The 22,771-nt window shown below is 36.3% G+C and overlaps 1 protein-coding gene across 4 annotated transcripts in view; it reads left to right on the top strand.

The window, feature by feature from the left end:
* The window catches only part of LOC121866309, a 96,519-nt gene that overhangs the window by 15,901 nt on the left and 57,847 nt on the right, over window positions 1-22,771 (top strand). For 3 of the 4 annotated variants that reach the window (XM_042365923.1, XM_042365925.1, XM_042365926.1), the window contains exon 4: window positions 7,633-7,786. In XM_042365923.1, the coding sequence (XP_042221857.1) occupies window positions 7,633-7,786 (154 nt within the window). The remainder of the gene's footprint in view (window positions 1-7,632; window positions 7,787-22,771) is intronic. The other variant, XM_042365924.1, reaches the window with a different exon arrangement.

Here is a 22,771-nt window from a genome sequence, read left to right as displayed (position 1 = left end):
CACGACCATGATTATAACAACCACGACCATGATTATAACAACCACGACCATGATTATAACAACCACGCACCATGATTATAACAACCACTTACCATGATTATCACAACCACGACCATGATTATAACAACCACAACCATGATTATAACAACCAGGACCATGATTATAACAACCAGGACCACGATTATAACAACCACGACCATGATTATAACAACCACGACCATGATTATAACAACCAAGACCATGATTATAACAACTACGATCATATTTATAACAACCACGACCATGATTATAACAACCACGACTATGATCATAGCAACTATGACCATGATTATAACAACCACGACCATGATTATAACAACCACGACCATGATTATAGTAACCAGGACCATGATTATAACAACCACGACCATGATTATAACAACCACGACCATGATTATAACAACCACGACTATGATTATAACAACCACGACCATGATTATAACAACCACGACCATGATTACAACAACCACGACCATCTGGAAAACGATGTCGCTGTACGATGTCTGCCGCACGGCGGTTGCGCGCTAGCCAAGCACGAGCGTTCAAATTTTCACGCCTAAGTAAAATGTACCGCCGGACTCGCCACTGGGCACGAAGGGCCCTTGATCACTTGTTATATGCTATAGTACAATAAAACTACATTTCAATGAACAACACTAATCATTAGCATCAATTATCCTCATATTGGCACGAAACTTATTCATGCTAGTTCTACTTTTGAGAGCTTTGAGAGATACTTTTTATGCTGTGAACTGTTTGCCTGCATTTGTGTAGCTCACTGGTAGATAGGTCTCAGCTACTGCTTTGATTAGCAATACAAGATGATTGTTGAGAGGATCACTTTCTGACATGTGTATTGCCAGGCCTGGGAATATAGTTTTGTTCAGGAACTCTGACAATACATAAATTACAATTTTGTGGCAATCATTTGATGACAGTTTTGCATAGGGGTGTATTTTACTGGCAAGCAATATATTTTTTCTGAATATCTTTTCGCATAAGCAACATATAGCAATGACATCATTAGTTGGAAATGATAGATTCCCATTGGTTTTCGCAGTGATTAATGCATGAGTTTCATCAACATTTTGGTTAAATAGTACACTACAACATGCTTCACACTTCAAAGATTTCTTAAGTTTTACAGAAACAAAACTAGCTATATATGCAACTATTTTCTCAGTACAAGGAGAGACCACATGTGATGAAACTAAGTTAGCATTTCCCTCTTCTGAGAGCACATCAGACTCCTCATTTTGATAAATGTTATCTTGCTCAAAGACCCTGTATGCTTTTATTAAGAGAAGAGTTAATTAAATTGCTCAATGGAGCATTGGCATTAAGATCCTTTAGATAATTAATAGAGGCAGTTAGGTGTTTTTCTTCTGGATTTTACAATCGGCAACTTATCAGGCAGTAATGTTAAGGAAACCAGATACTGTTGTACACTTTTAATGAACTTCATTACCTCTGAATTATTATCTGCTTGCAAAGGGCACTTCCAATTGTACCTACACAAATTCTGAGAATTTATGATGATGTCAAACAGTGCGTTGAGTGTACTTATGAATTTTATTGTTCCTTGGCAACCACGAAATCCGGGTATCTTCTCATCCAAACAAAACTGGAGGGAGTCAGCAACAGAGTCACTAAGTAACTGGATGGCCAATTTTACATTAATTTTTCTCTGTACATATTAAATATGTGAAGCAGACCTTCTTTTTCCTGTAACTGGTGAAGACTGACAATGAATCGCCTTCTGCTTCGAAAAATTGACCTAGATCGCCAAGAGAATTTCTTAACAACTTGAACATTTGACATGGATCACGAAAAATGCACACTGGCTCTCCTGTAGCAAGATGATCAAAATATGACTTTATATTTTCAGGATTCAAGCTGCAACCAAGATTTTTCATCATAGCTAAATTAGGAGCTGCACCATCAAAAGTTAGAGATACAATATTCACTCCAACTGAATGAAGTTTGTTCAAAGCCTGCAAAACTAAATTACTGCATTCATTACCACAAAGTCCATTAATCAAAAATTATCCAATTGGTAACTTAAAAGTAGGCTTGTGTGACACTACCATAAATGTGAGAGTGTCTTTAGCTACAGGCAAGCAATCATCATCTAGTTCAGTCCCCATGTTGATAAACCCTTGATATTTTTTGCCATCCCATTCAACGTGTTGGCGAATAGCCATTCATCCATCACCAAAGAAAAAATATTACCAGAAGTTTTGTCTGTGGATTTCTTGACCTGCTTGAGTGCACTGAATGATGCCTCAGAGAATCCGGGTTTCAATTCTACTGTATTTTACCATTTTTCCAGCGTTCGTGGATGCGGCAAACAAGTCTCAAAAGTTTTTCCTATGAATTTATATTCTTGTGGAGAGTAAAAGTTCAAAGTGAGAGCAAAACTTCTCGAAGCAGGGGCATATTGAGCATGTACTGGCTTACCGCTATTCTTAGCAATCTGTCTTTTCACAAGGTCAGTCACTCCACCAGCACAGGATTCTAAAATAATTAGACTGTCTTCACTCACTAGGTTTTTCTCTACAGTAAGAAATTAAGAAACACATAATATTTTATCCACCCAGACACAAATCCGTGACAAGCAGCCTACATCATGTTGTAGTGTACTTTGCAGGCAAACAGTTCACAGCACGAAACATATGTCTTAAAGCTGTCAAAAGTAGAACTAGTATGAATAATAAGTTAATGCTGTTCAGCGGACTCCAATGATCAGTCTGCAAAATAAAAATGCAAAGAAATCCCCTGTGCTCAGGGTACCAGGTTCATGCCATGATAAGGATAATTGATGCCAATGATTAGTGTTGCTCATTGAAATGTAGTTTTATTGTACTATAGTATATAATAAATGGTTAAAAATAAAATAATAGTTTCAATTAATCACACAGGGATGCTATGGATGAGTGTTAACAGTGCAAACCAGTGTCAGTGAGGGTCACTCAGCCTCCTGGCACGCGACCAGCCAACACAAAGATGGCCAATGAAGGGGAGAATTGGATTCAGGGAGCACGCGGCATGCTGCCTCCACCCTTTATATCTCCATGGTGACAACGTTATAACGAATCGGTCGGGTCGTAAAACAACGTTGTCGGAATCATGGGTATCTAAAGAGTAGCAACGTTATAATGAAACAGCGTTGTCAGGGACAACGTTAAGCGAGGACTTACTGTATCACAGTGATTTCATTTATTGATAACAATGTTGTGATAATTTTGAACCATGCCTTGAGTTGCTGGTGAAGGTGGAGGGGTAGGAAAAAAAGTACAAGGAGATTGTACCACATGGTGATAGTGTGGTGCCTCCTGAGGCCTCTCCCAGTGTCCCTGGCCTTTCTAGTGCAAGTGATAGTTTGTCTGGCTCTTCAACAAGCAGTCCTAATATGAAAGAAACTGCCCAGCATGTTGTTGTGGCTAGAAGAAAAATAAAATAAGTGTTGCACACTTGGTACCTCTGCCATCACAGCGTGACTTACCTCGTGACCGCGTATCTCCCTCATAAGTGCGCACTACACGTACTCTCACTAAAACTAGATTTAGTCGCCTTGTTCAGGCTAAGGACGGCACTGTGGGGCACAGAGGAGAAAGGGAAAGGGCGGGAGGGGGGAGGAACATCACCAAGTGCTCCAACATCTAATATGTTAGTAAAGAAATTTATTTATTTTCATTAAAATATGTAATATTTTTATGCATTACATTTAACCAATAATTTACCATTATTATTTCATATGAATTTCGAAAATAATAAGCATTTATAAACACATGTATAATTAAAAAATAAAAAATAAAAACTTTGAATGAAGAACATTTGCGTTTGGGAGCCATGGCATGCACTACAATTTGTGCTATACTGTACTCGCACTTGCATATAGATTTAATAATTTTATTGTGATTACCTATTTAAAACTATTTGTAGATAGTGTATTTACAATGTTAATGCAACAAACCCAACCTTTTTATTTCCAATAGTAAGCTTGATATGACTTAATATGTACAATTATCTTTTGCGCTCAGAGGGAAAAAATGAATAATCTGTACTCAGCTTGGGCGTGCTCATCAGAACACACAATTTACATCAGTATTACCTCGTGAAATATTAATTTTTTCACAACTTTTCTTCTCTAACTATTTTTTCTAAACGTGCGCCTTATAGTGGAATAAAGTTCATATTGCAATCACATGAAATAACCAAAGTGATGTATATAAACATTTTCATTAAACAAAAACAAAATTTTGTGTTCTGCTCGCACTTACTTATAGAAATAATTATTTTGTTGTGATTAATTATAGAAAACTGTTTGTAGATAATTTATTTACAATGCTAATGCAACAAACCTGACCTTTTTATCTCAAATAGCAAGCTTGCCATGATTCATTACGTACAATTATCTCCTGTGTGGTGCAGTCAAGTGCAGTGAGGTTAGTGACCCACCAGACCCCGAGTGTCTTGCTGGAGAGTGCCTACCCAAACGTCAAGAGTGTTAAGGTTGAGTGGAGACATCAACCTGAGTCCCACACAGACTTTGGGGAGTCTGAAGAGTGGGGACTGGAGGTGTACCATGTAAGCCTTTGTCCTGGCAAAATGCTTGCCAGACATTTTCAAAGTTACAATGTTCACTTCTTCAGTCAAAAAAACATGATAATAATCATGGGAACTAAATTAATTTATGAAAATATTTAAGAAATGTTGCAGTGGAGGTGTGGTAGAGAATTAGTGGGTTTCATATGACTGACCTGACCTGATCAATGTCAGGTGGATGTGGGGTGGGGGATTAGTGGTCTCATGCATTGTCAGGTCACCCAATGTCAGGGTGAGGAATTAGTGTGATTAGTGAGTCTCATGACTTAAAGATGTCTTGAATAAAGATGAAAGTTAAGTAGCAAATATATTTATGGCTAGCAAAATAGTGAATAAACTTTTATTCATAACATCTGCTCCAATTGTGTAAGAGATATTAATTTGAGATACTGTATACTGTACAGTATTGTATATAAAGGGTACAGGTATTATAAAGCACAGATTATTATTGTAATGTATCTTTACTAATTAATGAATAAAAGATAAACGTATTGTATCATAATCACAAAATGAGTGGGAGAGGCAGGATTTGGTGAGAGGCGACCCTTGGCCGCATCATCAGTTTCTCCCCTCAGGGTCGTCCCCCCCACCCCCCTAACTGTATACTGTAGGTATTAACTTTTATTCACAGCATCTGTTCTAATTGTGTTGGAGAGATGAATTTGTTATCATAATGATCCAGAATAAATTCTCTACTAGACTTTTCCAATAAAAGATCCTAAACAAAATATTTTGATCCGATATAATGACGGGGACTCGATTCTTTTATAAAAAAACGTAAACAATGTTGGTACTGGACTATTAAATCAGTTCTAATTAACTTAGAAATGTATTTTTTTAACTTGAATAATCCTGAATGCAATACCCAAAACTTTGGTTAAATAAATATATTTGAAAAACAAAAAATCTAAATGATACTGGCATGCAAGGTGCATCTCATATGGACAGACACAAGTGTTGTATATATTAATGGAAACACCACTGTACATATACAATATATCATTATAAATAAACGAAATAATGTATATTACTACTGTACTGTCATCCTGAGTCTACAGTAGGAGTATGCTGTCCAATCTTCTGAATGTAATACGTAACCGATCACTGGTGATACCTGTTTTGGTATCACACTAGTTGTTTTAATTAAGTTCTGGAACTCTTGAGTGGCAGGGCTTGATGTAAACGCTTCTTGGCATTTTCTGTTTTATTGCCTATTTGCAGGTATATACATAGGTACAATCTGAGAGAATATATTGTGAATTCTCTCCAGGGAAGTGTTGGGAATAACACTTTGAGTTAAGTGCCCAGCTTCCCTGTCCAGTGGTAGTGAGTGAACTGCCACTCCCTGGGTGTAAGAGTGGGCTGGTTGTTTTGCTAAGTCAACTAACCATGGCTCGACCTTTGAGAGAGATGCAGGCCAAGTGATCTAGAGTCGTGAATAACATGGTGAATCACTTGGTGAATCACTAGGTGAATAACTTGGTGTTATTCATTTGGGTGCATATTTATATAAAGCAAAGGTGCTGTTACACACATTTTACATCTTTTAACACTTGCAGTGGTGGTGTTGGAGGGAATTAGTGGGTCTCATATTACTGACCTGATCTGTAGCAATGTCTGGTCCACCCATTGTATATTAACTCTTCTCTCATTTACAGAGGAAGTGGGGTGGGGGATTAATAGACTTATATTACAGTATTGACCTGATGGAATGTCAGGTCACCCATTGTTGGGGTGGGGGATCACAGTGAAAGCACTTCATAGTCAGGGCAAAAGCACTTCACAGTCACAAAAACAGAGCAAAATGTGAACTTTAGTTATATTCTATCACAGTGAGGTAAAAAACACTGATGATGACTGATAAACATTGAGATCCATTTCTTATACATATGTAACCAAGAAGAAACAATGCCTGGTGTATAGTTCACCAGATGGCCACGAGCAGCGTTCGGGTAGATGACGCCTTGGCTGACAAATGAAGTGAGTGATGCATTCTATATTCTGAGTTGGCGGGATGATGAACATCGTTAATGCGAGTTTGTTTACATCGCAAATAGGGGAGTAGCCTTAATATACCAGCGTCCTCAACGTGAATTAACATAGGTGGTGACATCGTAAATAGAGGTTTACCTTTATGTTCTTAATGTTCAGATTTTATTCCTACTGATTTTAAGGTTTCTGTTTATTGCACATCCTAAATATAGTAATTATTTAAGGTTCTCCAAAAAAATATGACCGAATTTATTTTCAATAAAAATGTGTCTAAGTAGCATTATTAACATCTTCTACACCATAAGAATTTTCTTTATGTCTGTGTGCCTGAAGGAGATGGTACAGAATGGAAACTGTGTTGAAAAAATGACAAATGCTTTAAAGATTTGGAAATTAATTATCAGAGACATGAAAGTTACTCAAGAAAGGAGAAGGATACGGAATTACAGTCGAGGAAGTTTTTAGAGCTTTCACAAACTATCAAATTTTTTCTTCGATTTTTAATTATTTCGCCACTTATCGGCTTACTAGCCATTCAGGCAGTTGGTCTATCCAGTGTTGTTACAGGAGGAAACCAGAGTCCGGTAAACCTGTGATGTTTGGTAGTGAGGGTAACACTGGATAACATCCTTCTCAATTGTGTCCATGCCAAGCAGGACTCGAACCCTTGGCATATTGGTGAGAGTTACATGTGTTAATGCTGCACTAGATAATATAAGTGTGTAGGGAGGATGATGATAACGTGAGACAATGAGGGTTGGTCTTCCACCACCTGACAGTGTGCGTAGTTATTTGATTAGCTTAGGAAATGTGTTTTTACACCAATTTGTTTAGAATATTTGATAATACAACAACAAGAATTTGAGAGATAAATAAATCAAATGTTTAATTGTGAATGAACTCTTTCAAAGTGTATGTTTTGGTAAGTTGAAGGATTGTAGAAAAATACATCAGAAGGATGATTATTTTTTATATTAATAATCTCTTTTTAAGTTGCAGGAAACGTTTAAGCATGGAAGGTTCTAACACTGGGTCCAGTAATTCCCAAGGCTCTGTGAATAAACCACCATCAAAAAAGAAGAAATCGAGTAGTAGTGGGGGCAGTGGCAGCAGTCTTAGTAAATCTAGCAAACAGACTGGGAAGCAGGTACAGTACCCTGTACTGTAATAGAGATACAGGGAATCCTTGCTGTATTGTATGTTGTTTTGATGAATGAGGGAACATTTAGGCACTCCCTGGGTCATGGATTGGTTCTGTTCCTTTTGGCTATCCATCAGCCGGTAGTGACCCTTCCATTGGTAATCATTGAACACACATAGTATATATGAGGTGCTCAGCATCAGAAGGGGGTGAAGCGCCAAATTTAAAAAATGGAAAAAAAAAATGCATTTAAAGTTTTTTGAAGTTCAAACAACCATAACTTTGTTGTTTTTTAAGCTAGAGGGTTCATTTTTTCATCGTGCAGCTCAATCCCTCTCCGAGCGAACTGTGAAAACTGGAAGTTAGGATTGTGAATACAGTAATTCTTATTTTATCGTGAGTTGAATGAAAATAACTACCCATCATGTATGGTTGTTTGATCTTCAGACCAACAATATTCGCATTTTTCTGCATTTTTTTTTTATTGTGGGCTAATACTGTAAAACAAGTTAATGATCACCAAAAACAGCTCTCATCTTACACCCACCCCCCCATAAACCCCCCAAACCCACCCCCCAAAATTAAATAATAATAAAAAACTCATTTGCCTATCAGTATTTATCTTATCGTCCCTATTATTACCCAAAGATTTATAATATTGTTAAGTTTAATAGTGTGTAATAATAAGGAAACACCACTGCACTCATCCCCCCCACCATTAACCTCTCCCCTCCCCCCCAACTAATACAAAGACGGAGAAAGTTTGCATATTATTTAGTAAAAACAGTATTATGATAATAGTACTGTATTACAATCTTACTTTGTTTAGTTCCTTCGTTTTATTATCCCTGAAGATTGTAGTAAGTTGAAGTTACGTAAATCCTGAGGAGTGCGTATAACTTTAATGGCCTCATCATAATCAAATTACATTTACCCGGTATGCTTGGCAACCTCCTGTGCCCACTCGTCAATGCTACGCTGTCTCATCCTGCCTTTAGTTTCTATATGGCCTTGGGGGTACGCTCCTGACCCCTGCAATTTGCATCACATGGTGCTCCACCACCAACACTAGGCTCCCCAACATCACCAAGTAGCTCATCACCAACATTCTCATGCACGTCACCTGCACCATCGCCAGTAGCACTTGCATCACCATACTCAACACTAAATTCACCACCAAAATCACAATCACCAAGCATGACTGGGGTGTCCACGTGAGCACTGTCGTCACTAAACACACGCTCAGGATTTAGGGCTCCTGAACCCCACCAGAAGGCCTGGCCTCACTTGAGTCTTGCTCTAAAATTGGGCAGACATTACACAGCACTTCTCACACCCATGAAACACGAATAACGTCAATGTTTCGCAGAAAATTTATCAAATATAGCAGTAGAAAGTACACTTATGCTATACAACGCGGCAAATCTAACAAAGAGGCAGCATCTGGTCACGTGGATTGGCCGAGGAGCTGTGACGTGGCAATGGAAATCCATTGGGATTGGCTGACTCGGGGTATGGTCCGCTGGAGGCGCACTGTCATTGGCTCGAGCTGAACGGGATGTAGCCATCTTCATTTACTGAGCACACAGCCAGATACGTAGCTCCCGGCATGAGGTGAAATGACACCCTATTTTTGAAGGGCTTTCAACCATATTTCTATTCTAGCTAGAGGGTTACATCTAACGCCAGCATGTAGAGGAAGGGTGAAAATAGTGATATCCATTAAAAAACGCATTTTGCCTGGGATGGAGCTTCACCCCCTTCTAATGCTGAGCGCTTCATATAATGTAGTAGTATCTCCATTAGCCGGAATCCCTCAAACCCAGAACTCTCCAATAGCCGGAATTGAAATTTTCCGGAAAATTTTGGCTTTGTGAATGATTTTCCGAGGGGCACATTTTCCAAACAATTATTAGTCATTTAAAAATTTAGTTAGCATATTGATAATATATGCAGTACAGGAAACTAGTTTTTTGTGCGCCCATCAGCTGCTTGACTCAGCCACCAGGCATCAGTTTGGGTTTGTTGACAGTGGAGTGAAAATCGATTTTGTTGGTGTGTAGGTATTCGTGGTATAATGTTCTCTAGCACTCAGGATGGATGGAAACTCTAATGTGGTTTTCTTGTATAATATAAGTTATATGATAGACAGTCTGGTGCTGGAGGTGCCGTGTGGTGAGGAGCTGCTCAGTGGAGACGTTCGGTGAGTAGCGTGTTGAAGGAGGTAGATGTGCAGGAGCTTCGTTAGAGAAGATGTTGCCTGTTGCTGGCCTCCTGGTTGAATGAATGCTGACAGCGTGGAGCTTGCTGGAGGAGGTGTTGCTTGTTCAAGAAGAGAGACCGGAATGAATCTCAATGGAGAGACAGAGCTTATATACCCAGCAGCCGTGAGTCCTCTATGAGTCATGTTGGGAAAACCCGAGAAAGTCGCCGGTCTTTGGTTCGTTGCTAGGTTACGGTAACATCTGCTGTCGCCGCTCGCTTGGTTGCTAGGATACGGCGGCGCATCGGAATGCTGATACGCAGTTGTAGGGGAGATGTCCACTACAGGTGTCTTGAATATTTTTGCATTTTAACATTAAAATTATTGGTCATTCTGAAATTTAGTTAACATATTGATAATATATAGCGCAGTGCAGTTTTGATTTAAATAAAATAATCTTGAATTACACCTAGTAAACTTAAAATTTTATTGGTGAAATGACTGCATCAAGCATGGGTCCTCTAAAAGGTGATTTCTCCTCCATCCCCACTTCTTTCACTTCTCCCTTCTCCTCCACCCCCACTTCTCATTCCCATCATCATCATCATCATCATCAACCAGGAACCTTCTACATACACACCTCAAAGTAAGTGTACTTACTGCATTTTTTTTTTTTTTACTTTCTATGTACTTTTTCTGTGAGCTGGAACCAATTACTCCAATATCCCATTGAAACAATGGATTCGTTAACGAATCCACTCCCTCTGGAACTTAACTGTGTCTATTGACCGAGGGACTACTGTATATATATATATATATATATATATATATATATATATATATATATATATATATATATATATATATATATATATATATATATATATATATATATATATATATATATATATATATATATATATATATATATATATATATATATATATATATATATATATATATATATATATATATATATATATATATATATATATATATATATATATATATATATATATATATTATAATTTGCTATAACGCTTTACACTGTGTTCTTGTAAAATATCGTATATAGAAAATCGCGTAATAGAAATAACAGGGCTTATGGAGAAAATAGGGTTAGGTGCAGATTACTCGAAATTGAAAAAATTTAGTAGTTAGCCTAACACAAAGGATAGCACAGTCTAAATAAATGTTACATTCATATCTAATAATGAAATCATACAGTAAATATAACACTTTACTTGATGGGGGAGAAGGGTGATTTTGAGGTTGATAAAATCGAGCTTCTCTTCAAGTGTTATATCCTTTCTTTTCGATCATCACGAGAATTCTATCACCCAGAGCAGCTTCTTGTTGATATTCTTCTTTACTATATACAGTTAATACAGTGGACTTATTCTATTGGGATTCTACTACGAATATTCCTATGTAACAGTTTCCTATAAAATTGAGAATGCTATAACTGAGCAGAAACTCTCTAACAGACATTATTTAATTTTTTTTTTCTAATTTATTGTTTTTATTACAAATATTAATGATATTCTTTATTTCAGGGTTTAGATGCATCTTTACTTTTTACAATTTTAATTTTATATTATATTTTTCAGTGTTAAGTGGTTGTATTTGGGGGCCTGGGCGGATTAATCCTATAACGAACAATGCTATAACGAACAAGGTTCTAGAACCAATTAGATTCGTTATAGCATACACTTTACCACAAATTGGAAATAGTGAGCAAAATACATTATAACAAAAAGATGTTGCATTATACAAATATAGTTCCTAATTAATACTCATCGTTAGACCAATTACGTTATCAAAACCCGTTATGGCAGAACTCACTGTGTATATATATATATATATATATATATATATATATATATATATATATATATATATATATATATATATATATATATATATATATATATTATATATAATATATATATATATATATATATATATATATATATATATATATATATATATATATATATATATATATATATATATATATATATATATATATATATATATATATATATATATATATATATACACATACACATACAGTTGGTCCTCATATTACCTTGGTCATTCATTTCAGATTAACGGTGCCTTGCAAACCTAACATTTTCATTCATGATGCGTGAACCTTATTACGGGAGAAGCGGCAAGCAGCGCATTTTACTGGATCCAAACCTCCGCCATCAGGCATGTTGTAAGACGCGAAAGCTAAGTGCGCCTGAATTAACCCATTATCAAAACATGACCAGTTCATTCACTACACCCACTACAGCCGCTTAGGTCAGTGATAGTGATAATTATAGTGAGGATATGGACTTATATGAACTTTGGGGGTTTGAAAAGAGGCCCTACAAGCCTCTGTGGTGGATAGTGATACAATTGATACAAGTGATACAGGTGAGGCCAATAATCTGCCCTCTGCCTAGAACCAACGCCCATCGTGTGCCCAGCCATCTTTTCTACTAATGTAGTGTTAAAACCTAATATTATTGATATTTCTCTTATTATAGTGTGTGCATGCCATCATAAAGTTAAGATAATATTTTTACTACAACATAGTTGTGTGTCGTCAAAGTGGAGTTTGGGGAATCAGGCCAGTCTCTATTGAAATTAACCCCATATGTTCTGTTGTTCATAGCAGTTTTCATAACACGGTCCCTGTAGGTGCAATTGGACACGTTAAGCGAAATTCTACATGTATATATATATATATATATATATATATATATATATATATATATATATATATATATATATATATATATATATATATATATATATATATACAGTCAACCATCACTTTACGTGGTCCCACATTCGCGCTTCCCGCTTCTGGTGCCCTGCCAGACAGTATGCTCACATTCATGGTGGGTGTCCCCTTTACAGGTGAAGTATAATTTTTATTTAGCTCATAATTCATACAAATTATCATTCAGAATATAATTTACATTATTCTTACAATTTGATGATCATTTTGAATATAAACATCATAGATTTTGCATTAGACATACAAATTTTAGATATAATGTTTATGGGTAAATATGTTATCTTTTGTGCAAAATATATGACATTTATATTCAAAATATTCCTGGTCTTACAAGGAATCCACCAATGTCAATTATATTATCCTAACTTTAGTCTGATTTATTATTTATTACTAAAAAGGTAAACAGTCTGGTATTCCCACACATTTATCTGGTAGGGAGGGACCGGCGACCGACCACCTGGCATGTGTGAAGAATATTTTTTTTTATTAACTGAAGATATTTGTTTTAGCTCATAAAATTCATACAAATTACCCGGCCAGAATATAATTTACATTGCTGGAATTCTTACAATTTGATGATCATTTTGAATATAAACATCATATATTTTGCATTAGACATAAAATTTTTAGATATAATGTTTAATCTGAGTAAATGTTATCTTTTGTGCAAAATATATGACATTTATATTCAAAATATTCCTGGTTTTACAAGGAATCCAGCAATGTCAATTATATTATCCTAACTTTAATCTGAGGTATTATTTAATACTAAATGTTAAAATCTAAATTTTTCACCCACCCTTTCTCTTGAAGGGAGGGTTGGTGGGGGGTGGGGGGGAGGGTTGGGACGGACTGACCATCTGGCTCGGTTGGAAGAGGGGGGGAGGCAAGGTGGGGTACTTTGATTGACAGATAGTGTTGTGAAGAATATTTTTTTTTTTATTAACTGAAGATATTTGTTTTAGCTCATAAAATTCATACAAATTACCCGGCCAGAATATAATTTTCATTGCTGGAATTCTTACAATTTGATGATCATTTTGAATATAAACATCATAGATTTTGCATTAACATACAAATTTTAGATGTAATGTTTACTCTGAGTAAATATGTTATCTTTTGTGAAAAATATATGACATATATATTCAAAATATTCCTGGTCTTACAAGGATTCCAGCAATGTCAATTATATTATCCTAACTTTAGTTTGAGGTATTATTTATTGCTATACCTAGTTTTCCCCCCAAAATTTCTCAGAGGGAAGAGCCAGCGAGTGTAGTGTGAGAAGAGGGGGAGGGAGTCAATCCATTATTTGAATGGACATTAACTTGGCGACTGTATTTCTCTATTTCTCTTAAGTTTTAATTGTGTGCATGTACCATCATAAAATTAAGATGTTATTTTTACTAGAACATAGGTATTGTGTTGGAAAAAGTGGAGTTTGGGGGTCAGCTGGTCTCTATTTCATTTAATCCCATATGTTATGTTATTCACTTTACGCGTTTCTCACTTTCCGCGGTACCCTGTGGGTTACATTAACCGCGTAAAGTGAGGGTTGACTGTATATATATATATATATATATATATATATATATATATATATATATATATATATATATGTATATATATATGTATATATATATATATATATATATATATATATATATATATATATATATATATATATATATATATATATATATATATATATATATATATATATATATATATATATACAGTATTACCCCGCTTAACGCGCTTTCACTTAACGCGTTTTCGCATATACACGGTGCCTTGCCAAAGCTGAACTTTCACTTAATGCGGATTTTTCCACAGCAACGCGGTGAGTGTCCGGCTCAAGAGCTATTTTTAGATTCGCACCACCCCCCACCCGCCACCCTGCCTGACTGCCTGTTTTAGCTCATAAAATTCATACAAATTACCCAGCCAGAATATAGTTTACATTGCTGGAATTCTTATAATTTGGTGATCATTTTGAATATAAACAACATATTTTTTGCATTAAACATACAATTTTTAGAAAAAATGTTTAATCTGAGTAAGTATGTTATCTTTTGTCCAAAATATATGACATTTATATTCAAAATATTCCTGGTCTTACAAGGAATCCAGCAATGTCAATTATATTATCCTAACTTTAGTTTGAGGTATTATTTATTAAAATTTAGTGGTTATCCCACACATCTCCTTGGGACGGTTGGTGGGGGGTGGGGGGGAGGGAGGGACCAACCGACCGACCATCTGTTACCCGGTGAAGAATTATTATTTTTTAACTGAAGATATTTGTTTTAGCTCATAAAATTCATACAAATTACCCGGTCAGAATATAATTTACATTGCTGGAATTCTTATAATTTGGTGATCATTTTGAATATAAACAACATATTTTTTGCATTAAACATACAATTTTTAGATAAAATGTTTAATCTGAGTAAGTATGTTATCTTTTGTCCAAAATATATGACATTTATATTCAAAATATTCCTGGTCTTACAAGGAATCCAGCAATGTCAATTATATTATCCTAACTTTAATCTGAGGTATTATTTATTACTAAATGTTAAAAACTCTTGAATGGAGGATTGGTGGGGGGTGGGGGGAGGGTTGGGACTGACCGCGTGGTTGGAAGAGGGGGGGAGGCAAGGTGGGGTACTTTGATTGACAGATAGTGTTGAAGAATATATTTATTTTTTTATTAACTGTAGATATTTGTTTTAGCTCATAAAATTCATACAAATTATCCGGCCAGAATATAATTTACATTGCTGGAATTCTTATAATTTGGTGATCATTTTGAATATAAACAACATATTTTTTGCATTAAACATACAATTTTTAGATAAAATGTTTAATCTGAGTAAGTATGTTATCTTTTGTGAAAAATATATGACATTTATATTCAAAATATTCCTGGTCTTACAAGGAATCCAGCAATGTCAATTATATTTTCCTAACTTTAGTTTGAGGTTATCCCACACATCTCCTTGGGACGGTTGGTGGGGGGTGGGGGGGGGGAGGGAGGGACCGACCGACCGACCATCTGTTAGCTGGCTGTGTACTGTAGTGTGAGAGGGGAGGGAGTTGAGTCCATTATTTGAATGGACATTAACTTGGCGACTGTATTTCTCTTAAGTATTAATTGTGTGCATGTACCATCATAAAATTAAGATGTTATTTTTACTACAACATAGTTATTTGTCGTCAAAAAGTGGAGCTTGGGGGTCGGGCTGGGTTCTATTGGAATTAATCCCATATGTTCTGTTATTCACTTAACGCGGTTTTCACTTAACGCGGGACCCTCTGGGTTCAATTGACGCGTTAAGTGGGGTATACTATATATATATATATATATATATATATATATATATATATATATATATATATATATATATATATATATATATATATATATATATATATATATATATATATATATATATATATATATATATATATATATATTGGTTTAAGGGCGATTTAGGAGAATGCTAGGAGTGTTTTTGACTATGCGTTTTTGGCTTTACTTCGTATGTACTTTTCTGTGAGCTGGAACCAATTACCCAATATGCCATTGAAATAAGGGATTCAGTTAACGAAATTTTCGTTTAACGAACGACTCTGTGGAACGAATTGTGTTCGTTAACCGAGGGACACACACACACACATATATATATATATACAGTGGTCCCTCGGTTAACGAACGCCTCGGTTAACGAAATTTCGGTTAACGAACTGCCTCCCATAAGATTCTTAAATTCGGTTAACGAACAAAAATTCGGTTAACGAATTTCTTACAAACCGACCTCAACATGTTTTCGCTTGCACTGGCCAGTCAACCAGCTTTAGTATTAGTCCACCAATACATTAATCGGTTCTAGGGCTTAAATTCCTTACTATTTTAGTAAATATCAAGAAATTTATACTCTTCAATAATTTTAAAAGTTTAATATTCAATTTTTTTGTCATTTTAACAATTATTGAACATAATTGAAGGTAAAGTGGCTAGTTTAATGAGCGGCATCCAGCCTCTTAACACAGCAAACAGGCGTTAGTCTCTCTCTGTTTTCACTGGAGGTATCATCTTGCTTGAGACTCTCTTCAACTAAACGCTTTTTTCTGTGTTTCCAAGCAAATTATTGGTCATTTTGAAATATATTTTACATATTGACAATATATGATGCAGTGCAGTGTTGATTTAAAGAAAATAATCTTGAATTACACCAAGAGAACTAAAATTTTATGGGTGAAATGGTGCCATGGGGTGACTTCTCTTCCACCCCAATGCCTTCTCTTCTTCCTTCTCCTCCACCCCCATTCTAATTCCCATCATCATCATCATCATCATCCAGGAGCCTTCTACATACACACCTCAAAGTAAGTGAACTTTTTTACCATTTTTGTTGAATTTAGGCAATTTTCAGTGAGCTGGAACCAATTACCCAAAAACCCACTGAAACAATGGTTTCGGTTAACGGATTTTTCAGTTAACGAACAACCTGCTGGAACGGATTGTGTTCGTTAACCGAGGGACCACTGTATTCAGAAATTTTCATGTGATATTCCTTAGCCCATCTCCGAGAATAAACAAACACTCATAAATCAACACAACTAAAATTAAGGGATGCGAAATGGTCTGTTTACTACCGACCAGCTGATGTGAGAGGGTGGTCGTGCTGGTACCACTCACCATCCGCCTGACTCATCGAGTACTCACTTTCCTCTCAACTCATTTTTTAATTACTTTATGCTCTCAAAAATAGATTTTCACTCAACTTTAGTTAGGCAATTCATCCTCTGAAGATGCAGAGCCCAACTAGACCAGCTCATCATCCACATCACTGCCTAGTGGTGTGGCTGTGGACGCATCTGACACTCGGGAAACACCATTTCCTCGCTGCAGTGCTTCCAGCACCTTGTTTTTCTGCTCCAGTGTATTTGCTTGCTTTGTTTCTTGGTCTTTGGGGTAGTTAATGATGTAGTGGCTGGCCTCTTGGACATAGTGGCAATGGTGGATGCACGTGGTAGAAGGAGATAGTGTCACACAATGTGTTCTTTCACTTGAGTGTCAGTGCGAGAACTGAGGATGCATGAGGGTGTGAGAGGGTGGCGGGCAGCCGTGTAACGTGCCTAGAGGTGCGTCTGGTGGGAAACATTAGGCGCGAAATTTAAAATAGGACACGCCAGATTGACTCGAGCAAAATAGGAAAGATTTGCTTAAAATTAAAATATTGTCCTTAATTGTGGGTGTCGCTTTAAATCAATAATCTTAAATTGAATCGCTTTAAATCGACGTTCTACTGTATATTGATAAATAATACTTTCATACATATTTGAAATACATATGAATGTTAAGATAAATAATCAAATACTATAAATGCTCTCACCATTTTAGTGTGATTCCTGCCCCTGCTTCTCCTTGCTCAGCGTTGCTATGTCAGGAGCATATCTGGATACCTTAAGTTACACACACCCCTCGGAGTGATTAGTTGTAAGTCGGCTGCGATGAGAATCGAGGATATTCTTCATGTGTGAAAATATCTGGTCACATAGATATGCATATCCAAAGGTTGAAAGCAGTGTGAAGGCAACCTTATTCACGCAATCAAATTTCTCTGGTAGGGATGCCCAACAGCTTAGGTTGGAGGCCTCATGATGACTCACAGTCGTTTCAAGTGATTTACGTAGTTCTGTGAACTTTACTCCCCATAATAAGATTTAAAATCGATCAGCTGCATTTCCAGGTCCCCAATTTCCATCCATTCGAATAAAGTCCAAGTCACTCTCCTAAAAGTTTTCAAGCTTAATTAAAAAGGAAAACATTGGATGGAAATCTTGAAATCTGACAGAGAACCCTGACTTCAGTTCTTGCATGTACACTGCAAACTCTGTAACGTTCACAGGATGATGTGCTGACCACCCTTTCAGGTGCCTGAAGTAGCGGAAAATTACAGTTTCAATATCCACCAAGTAAACTGCCAGCTTTGCAACAAAGGCCTTCCAAGTGTCATACAGATCCAGAACTGTTTGTCCTGCACCCTGCAAGAGAAGATTTAGTTCACTGAGGTGTTTGATGATGTCTTCTGAGAGAAACATAAGTTTCACTACCCATTGGTCATCTTCAAGTTCAGGGTATTTTGGGCCCTTTTCTTTCAGAAAGATCCTGATTTCATCAAAGCATTCCAGGAGCCATTCTAAAACCTTCCCGCAACTTAACCACCTAACATTGGAGTAAAGGGGTATGTCTCCACATGCACTATTCATCTCATCAACAAAAAACTGGAATTGTCTGTGTAAGAGCAGATTGTTCAACCAAAAAATTCAAAATTTTTGTTACAGTGGCCATTACTTTATTGAGATCAGAGTTTGAAATTCTGGCACACAGATTTTCTTTACGAATAATGTAGTGTAACTTCAGGATGGAGTGCCCGATTTTATCCTCAATTAGCTTGGCAAATCCCCTGTGTTTTCCTACCATAGCAGGAGAGCCATCCGTTTTAACTGCAAATATTTTTTAATATCAACCCCTCTCTCCTCAAAATGATCAAGAAATGTTTTAACAATGTCATCTCCCTTGGCAGTACCATGCATAGATCTTGGGCAGCACAGCTCCTCGTGTACCTTCGTGTCACTGTACCTGGCGACAATAGCCAAACGTGATATGTCATTTATACCAACTCTCTCATCAACAGCAATACTGAACACAGTTGCATTTGTTAATGCTGGGGACAATAGTCAAACGTGATATGTCATTTATACCAACTCTCTCATCAACAGCAATACTGAACACAGTTGCATTTGTTAATGCTGGGGACAATAGCCAAACGTGATATGTCATTTATACCAACTCTCTCATCAACAGCAATACTGAACACAGTTGCATTTGTTAATGTTTGCTGTTCTTTTATATTTGCAGCCATGTCTAATATGTGCCTCTCTAGAGTCCTGGCTGCAACAGGCATGTCTTTTATCCTTGAGATGATTGTGTGTTTGTTTGGTAAATCACTAAATAAAGCTTGAGAGCTGTTGAGAAAGGCCTCCTTTATATAATTCCCATCAATTTATGTTTTTCCATGTTTAGCAATACACAGAGAAACTTTGTAGCTGGCCTCAGTTGCATGATCTTTGTTTGCACTCAGATTCTTCATAACGCTGCTTTGTTTTTTATAGCGGGATACTGCCTTCTTAACTGTTTCAGCCTTGTCTGCATTATCTTTAAATTTCTTCTCATGCTTCGTTTCATAATGTCTCTTTACACTTGATGTCCGGCAAACAACATTCTCGCAACACAGAGCACACACAGCTCGACCATTCTTTAGAAGTAATCCAAAGTCTTTTGCCCAAAAGGGTTGAAATGATCGAATGACTAATGTGCTTTCTTGGCAGCTGCCATTGTGGCTACTTAATTATGAGTAGCTTCTGTTACCGAAGCTGAAAGTACACTGACCATGCCTGACGGTCTGAGTAACCAGTGTTACCACCTAGAAATAGGAACTCCCGCAAATAAAAATCTGGTATATTTAATACTAATAGAAAGATGATAGCGTAATTTCAATAAGGGTGATGTAAATACATATTCGAAGTAATAAAACATACAATTATATGTACTCCAATTTCTTAGATATAGGAAATATCCGAGAAAAAGAACACAAGGCGAGCTACCTATTTTGTGTGGCTCCCAGACAGATGGCCAGCCGAAGGACATTTGGCCGACGGACGTTTCACCGACGGACATTTGACCGAACGGACATCGAGCCGACGGACATTTGGCCGAACAGACAATAGACCAAACGGACAATAGACCGAATGGACAAATGGCCGAACGAACAGTAGACCAAACGGACAAATGGCCGAACGGACATTTGGCCGAACGGACATTTGGCCGAATGGACATATGGCCTTTTTCTTTTTTTTCTTTCTTCTTTGCAATGTATTTTTTGCACATTTAATAAAGGATAAAAGATATTAATTGTAATGTAATTGCTTCTTTGCAATTTCATGGTCTTAAAAGAAACAAATATTAAGTAAAGTAATAATAATAATAATAATAATAATAATAATAATAATAATAATAATAATAATAACAACAACAATAAAAATATAGGCTTACGTTTACAACCTCTGAAGAGCGAATGCATCCGAGTCCAGGCAAGCAGGGCTAACATTTGGTTGGTTTGGGGCGTGGCTAAAAACTTCACCTGACTTAACATGACTAGTTACGTAGCCCTTTCTTTTGTGTTTGTGGTGGTGTTGGTGTGTGGATTAGCGGATATCATGTTTTTTACCTGACCTCATGTTTTGTAAGGTCACCCTGTGTACATAAACCTCTCTCAATCCTTGTAATTCACTAGTTAAATTGAAATTGGGGAAAATAATGCTGATTGTTTCCGAATAATGGTGATTATTTCCGACGCCTACCAGATATTAAACACAAGACTGAAGCAATTTTTATAAAGCAATTACATGACAATTAATATATGTTATCCTTTAGTAAATGTGCAAAAAATACATTGCAAAGAAGAAAGAAAAATAAAAAATAAATTAAAAAGGCCACATGTCCGTTTGTCCATTTGTCCGTTCGGTCTATTGTCCGTTCGGCCAAATGTCCGTTGGCTCGATGTCTGTTTGGTCAAATGTCCGTTGGTGAAACGTCCGTCGGCCAAATGTCCTTCGACCATCTGTCCGGCTACGTTTTGTGTAGCTAAAATGGCATCACTGGGTCTGACGCAACACATGGCTACAGCTGAGCGGGTGGGTACTGGATGCATGATTTTAGCTCAGCTCATGTCACAGTTTGTTTAATTGCAATGGTGCTATTATTTTTCGATTTTGTAATATGTTTTTAAAATCATTTGCTGTGCCATGGTCAACCTTCTCACATGCCAACTTTGGCACGCGTGCAAGGGTTTGCCGACCCCTGGCTTACTGTATACCTGTATACTATACTCCTGTACTCAAGTGCAGTACAGTGAGCCCCGCCCCCCCCCATCACCTCTGACACCTACCACAGGGCACCAAAATCTTGATTATCCTCATCCTTCACCTACAGTGTTGATAAGCATTAATTTTTGTGCAAGTTTTCTGATTATGGTAGGTCATTTTGGCCAAAAAATTGGGCACTGGGTAGGACAAAAGACTGGGAGGAAAGTTTCTTGATAATTCAGAATGGTTAGAGCCCCATATATTCCAAGTTATCAAAGGTTTACTATAATTCCATATTTATTTGAAATCATGTTTACATATTTGATAATTTCTTATATCAATATTATTTTCATGAAAATATAAAGTATTTGTACAGTATAGTGTTTGTATTTGAATCCTGAGGTCCTGTATTCACCCCATCCCCCCAGGGACAACTGTTATGGTCAGTAATTTTCTTTCTGCCTTACTCTAGCCATGCTGACAGGGAATATGAACATTATATACTGTACACTTCAGTTTTCAAGATACAATTTTCAGTCGCTCTATCCAAGTTTTGCTGACAGGAAATAGGAATTTGATATACAGAATACATTCTTGAAAATATATTTATCACAGTAATACTATGTACAGCACCGAATATGAAACTTTAAATTATAATTATTAAAATGAAAAATGCATGCTTTCCTTTGCTAATACATCAACAGATCTTTAAAGATAATATAGCTTACATTCTATCTACACTGAGATATTATTTTTCCTATAAATTTCATACAAAGGATTCTAATCATTACCTCATGCAATAATAAGTAACAAAAAAATTCTCTATATTGACCATGCAAAACTTAAGTCATACTCAAATAAAAAAAAATTAATAAGTATTGTATATATTATAGAAGATACAACAGTGACCAAAAAGTAGTTTTATTTATGCATAAAAAAACTATGCCACAGTTCTGACATCTGTATCTTATCTTAAGTTAATATTAAATAAATGATGAAAATATTGCAAAGTTCCATATTAAGATTCAGTGTTGCTGAATTTAATTTGAAA

This window comes from Homarus americanus, unplaced genomic scaffold, assembly GCF_018991925.1.
Source record: "Homarus americanus isolate GMGI-L3 unplaced genomic scaffold, GMGI_Hamer_2.0 scaffold58074, whole genome shotgun sequence".
Lineage (NCBI taxonomy): Eukaryota > Metazoa > Arthropoda > Malacostraca > Decapoda > Nephropidae > Homarus > Homarus americanus.
This window is presented reverse-complemented; position numbering and strand designations above follow the sequence as displayed.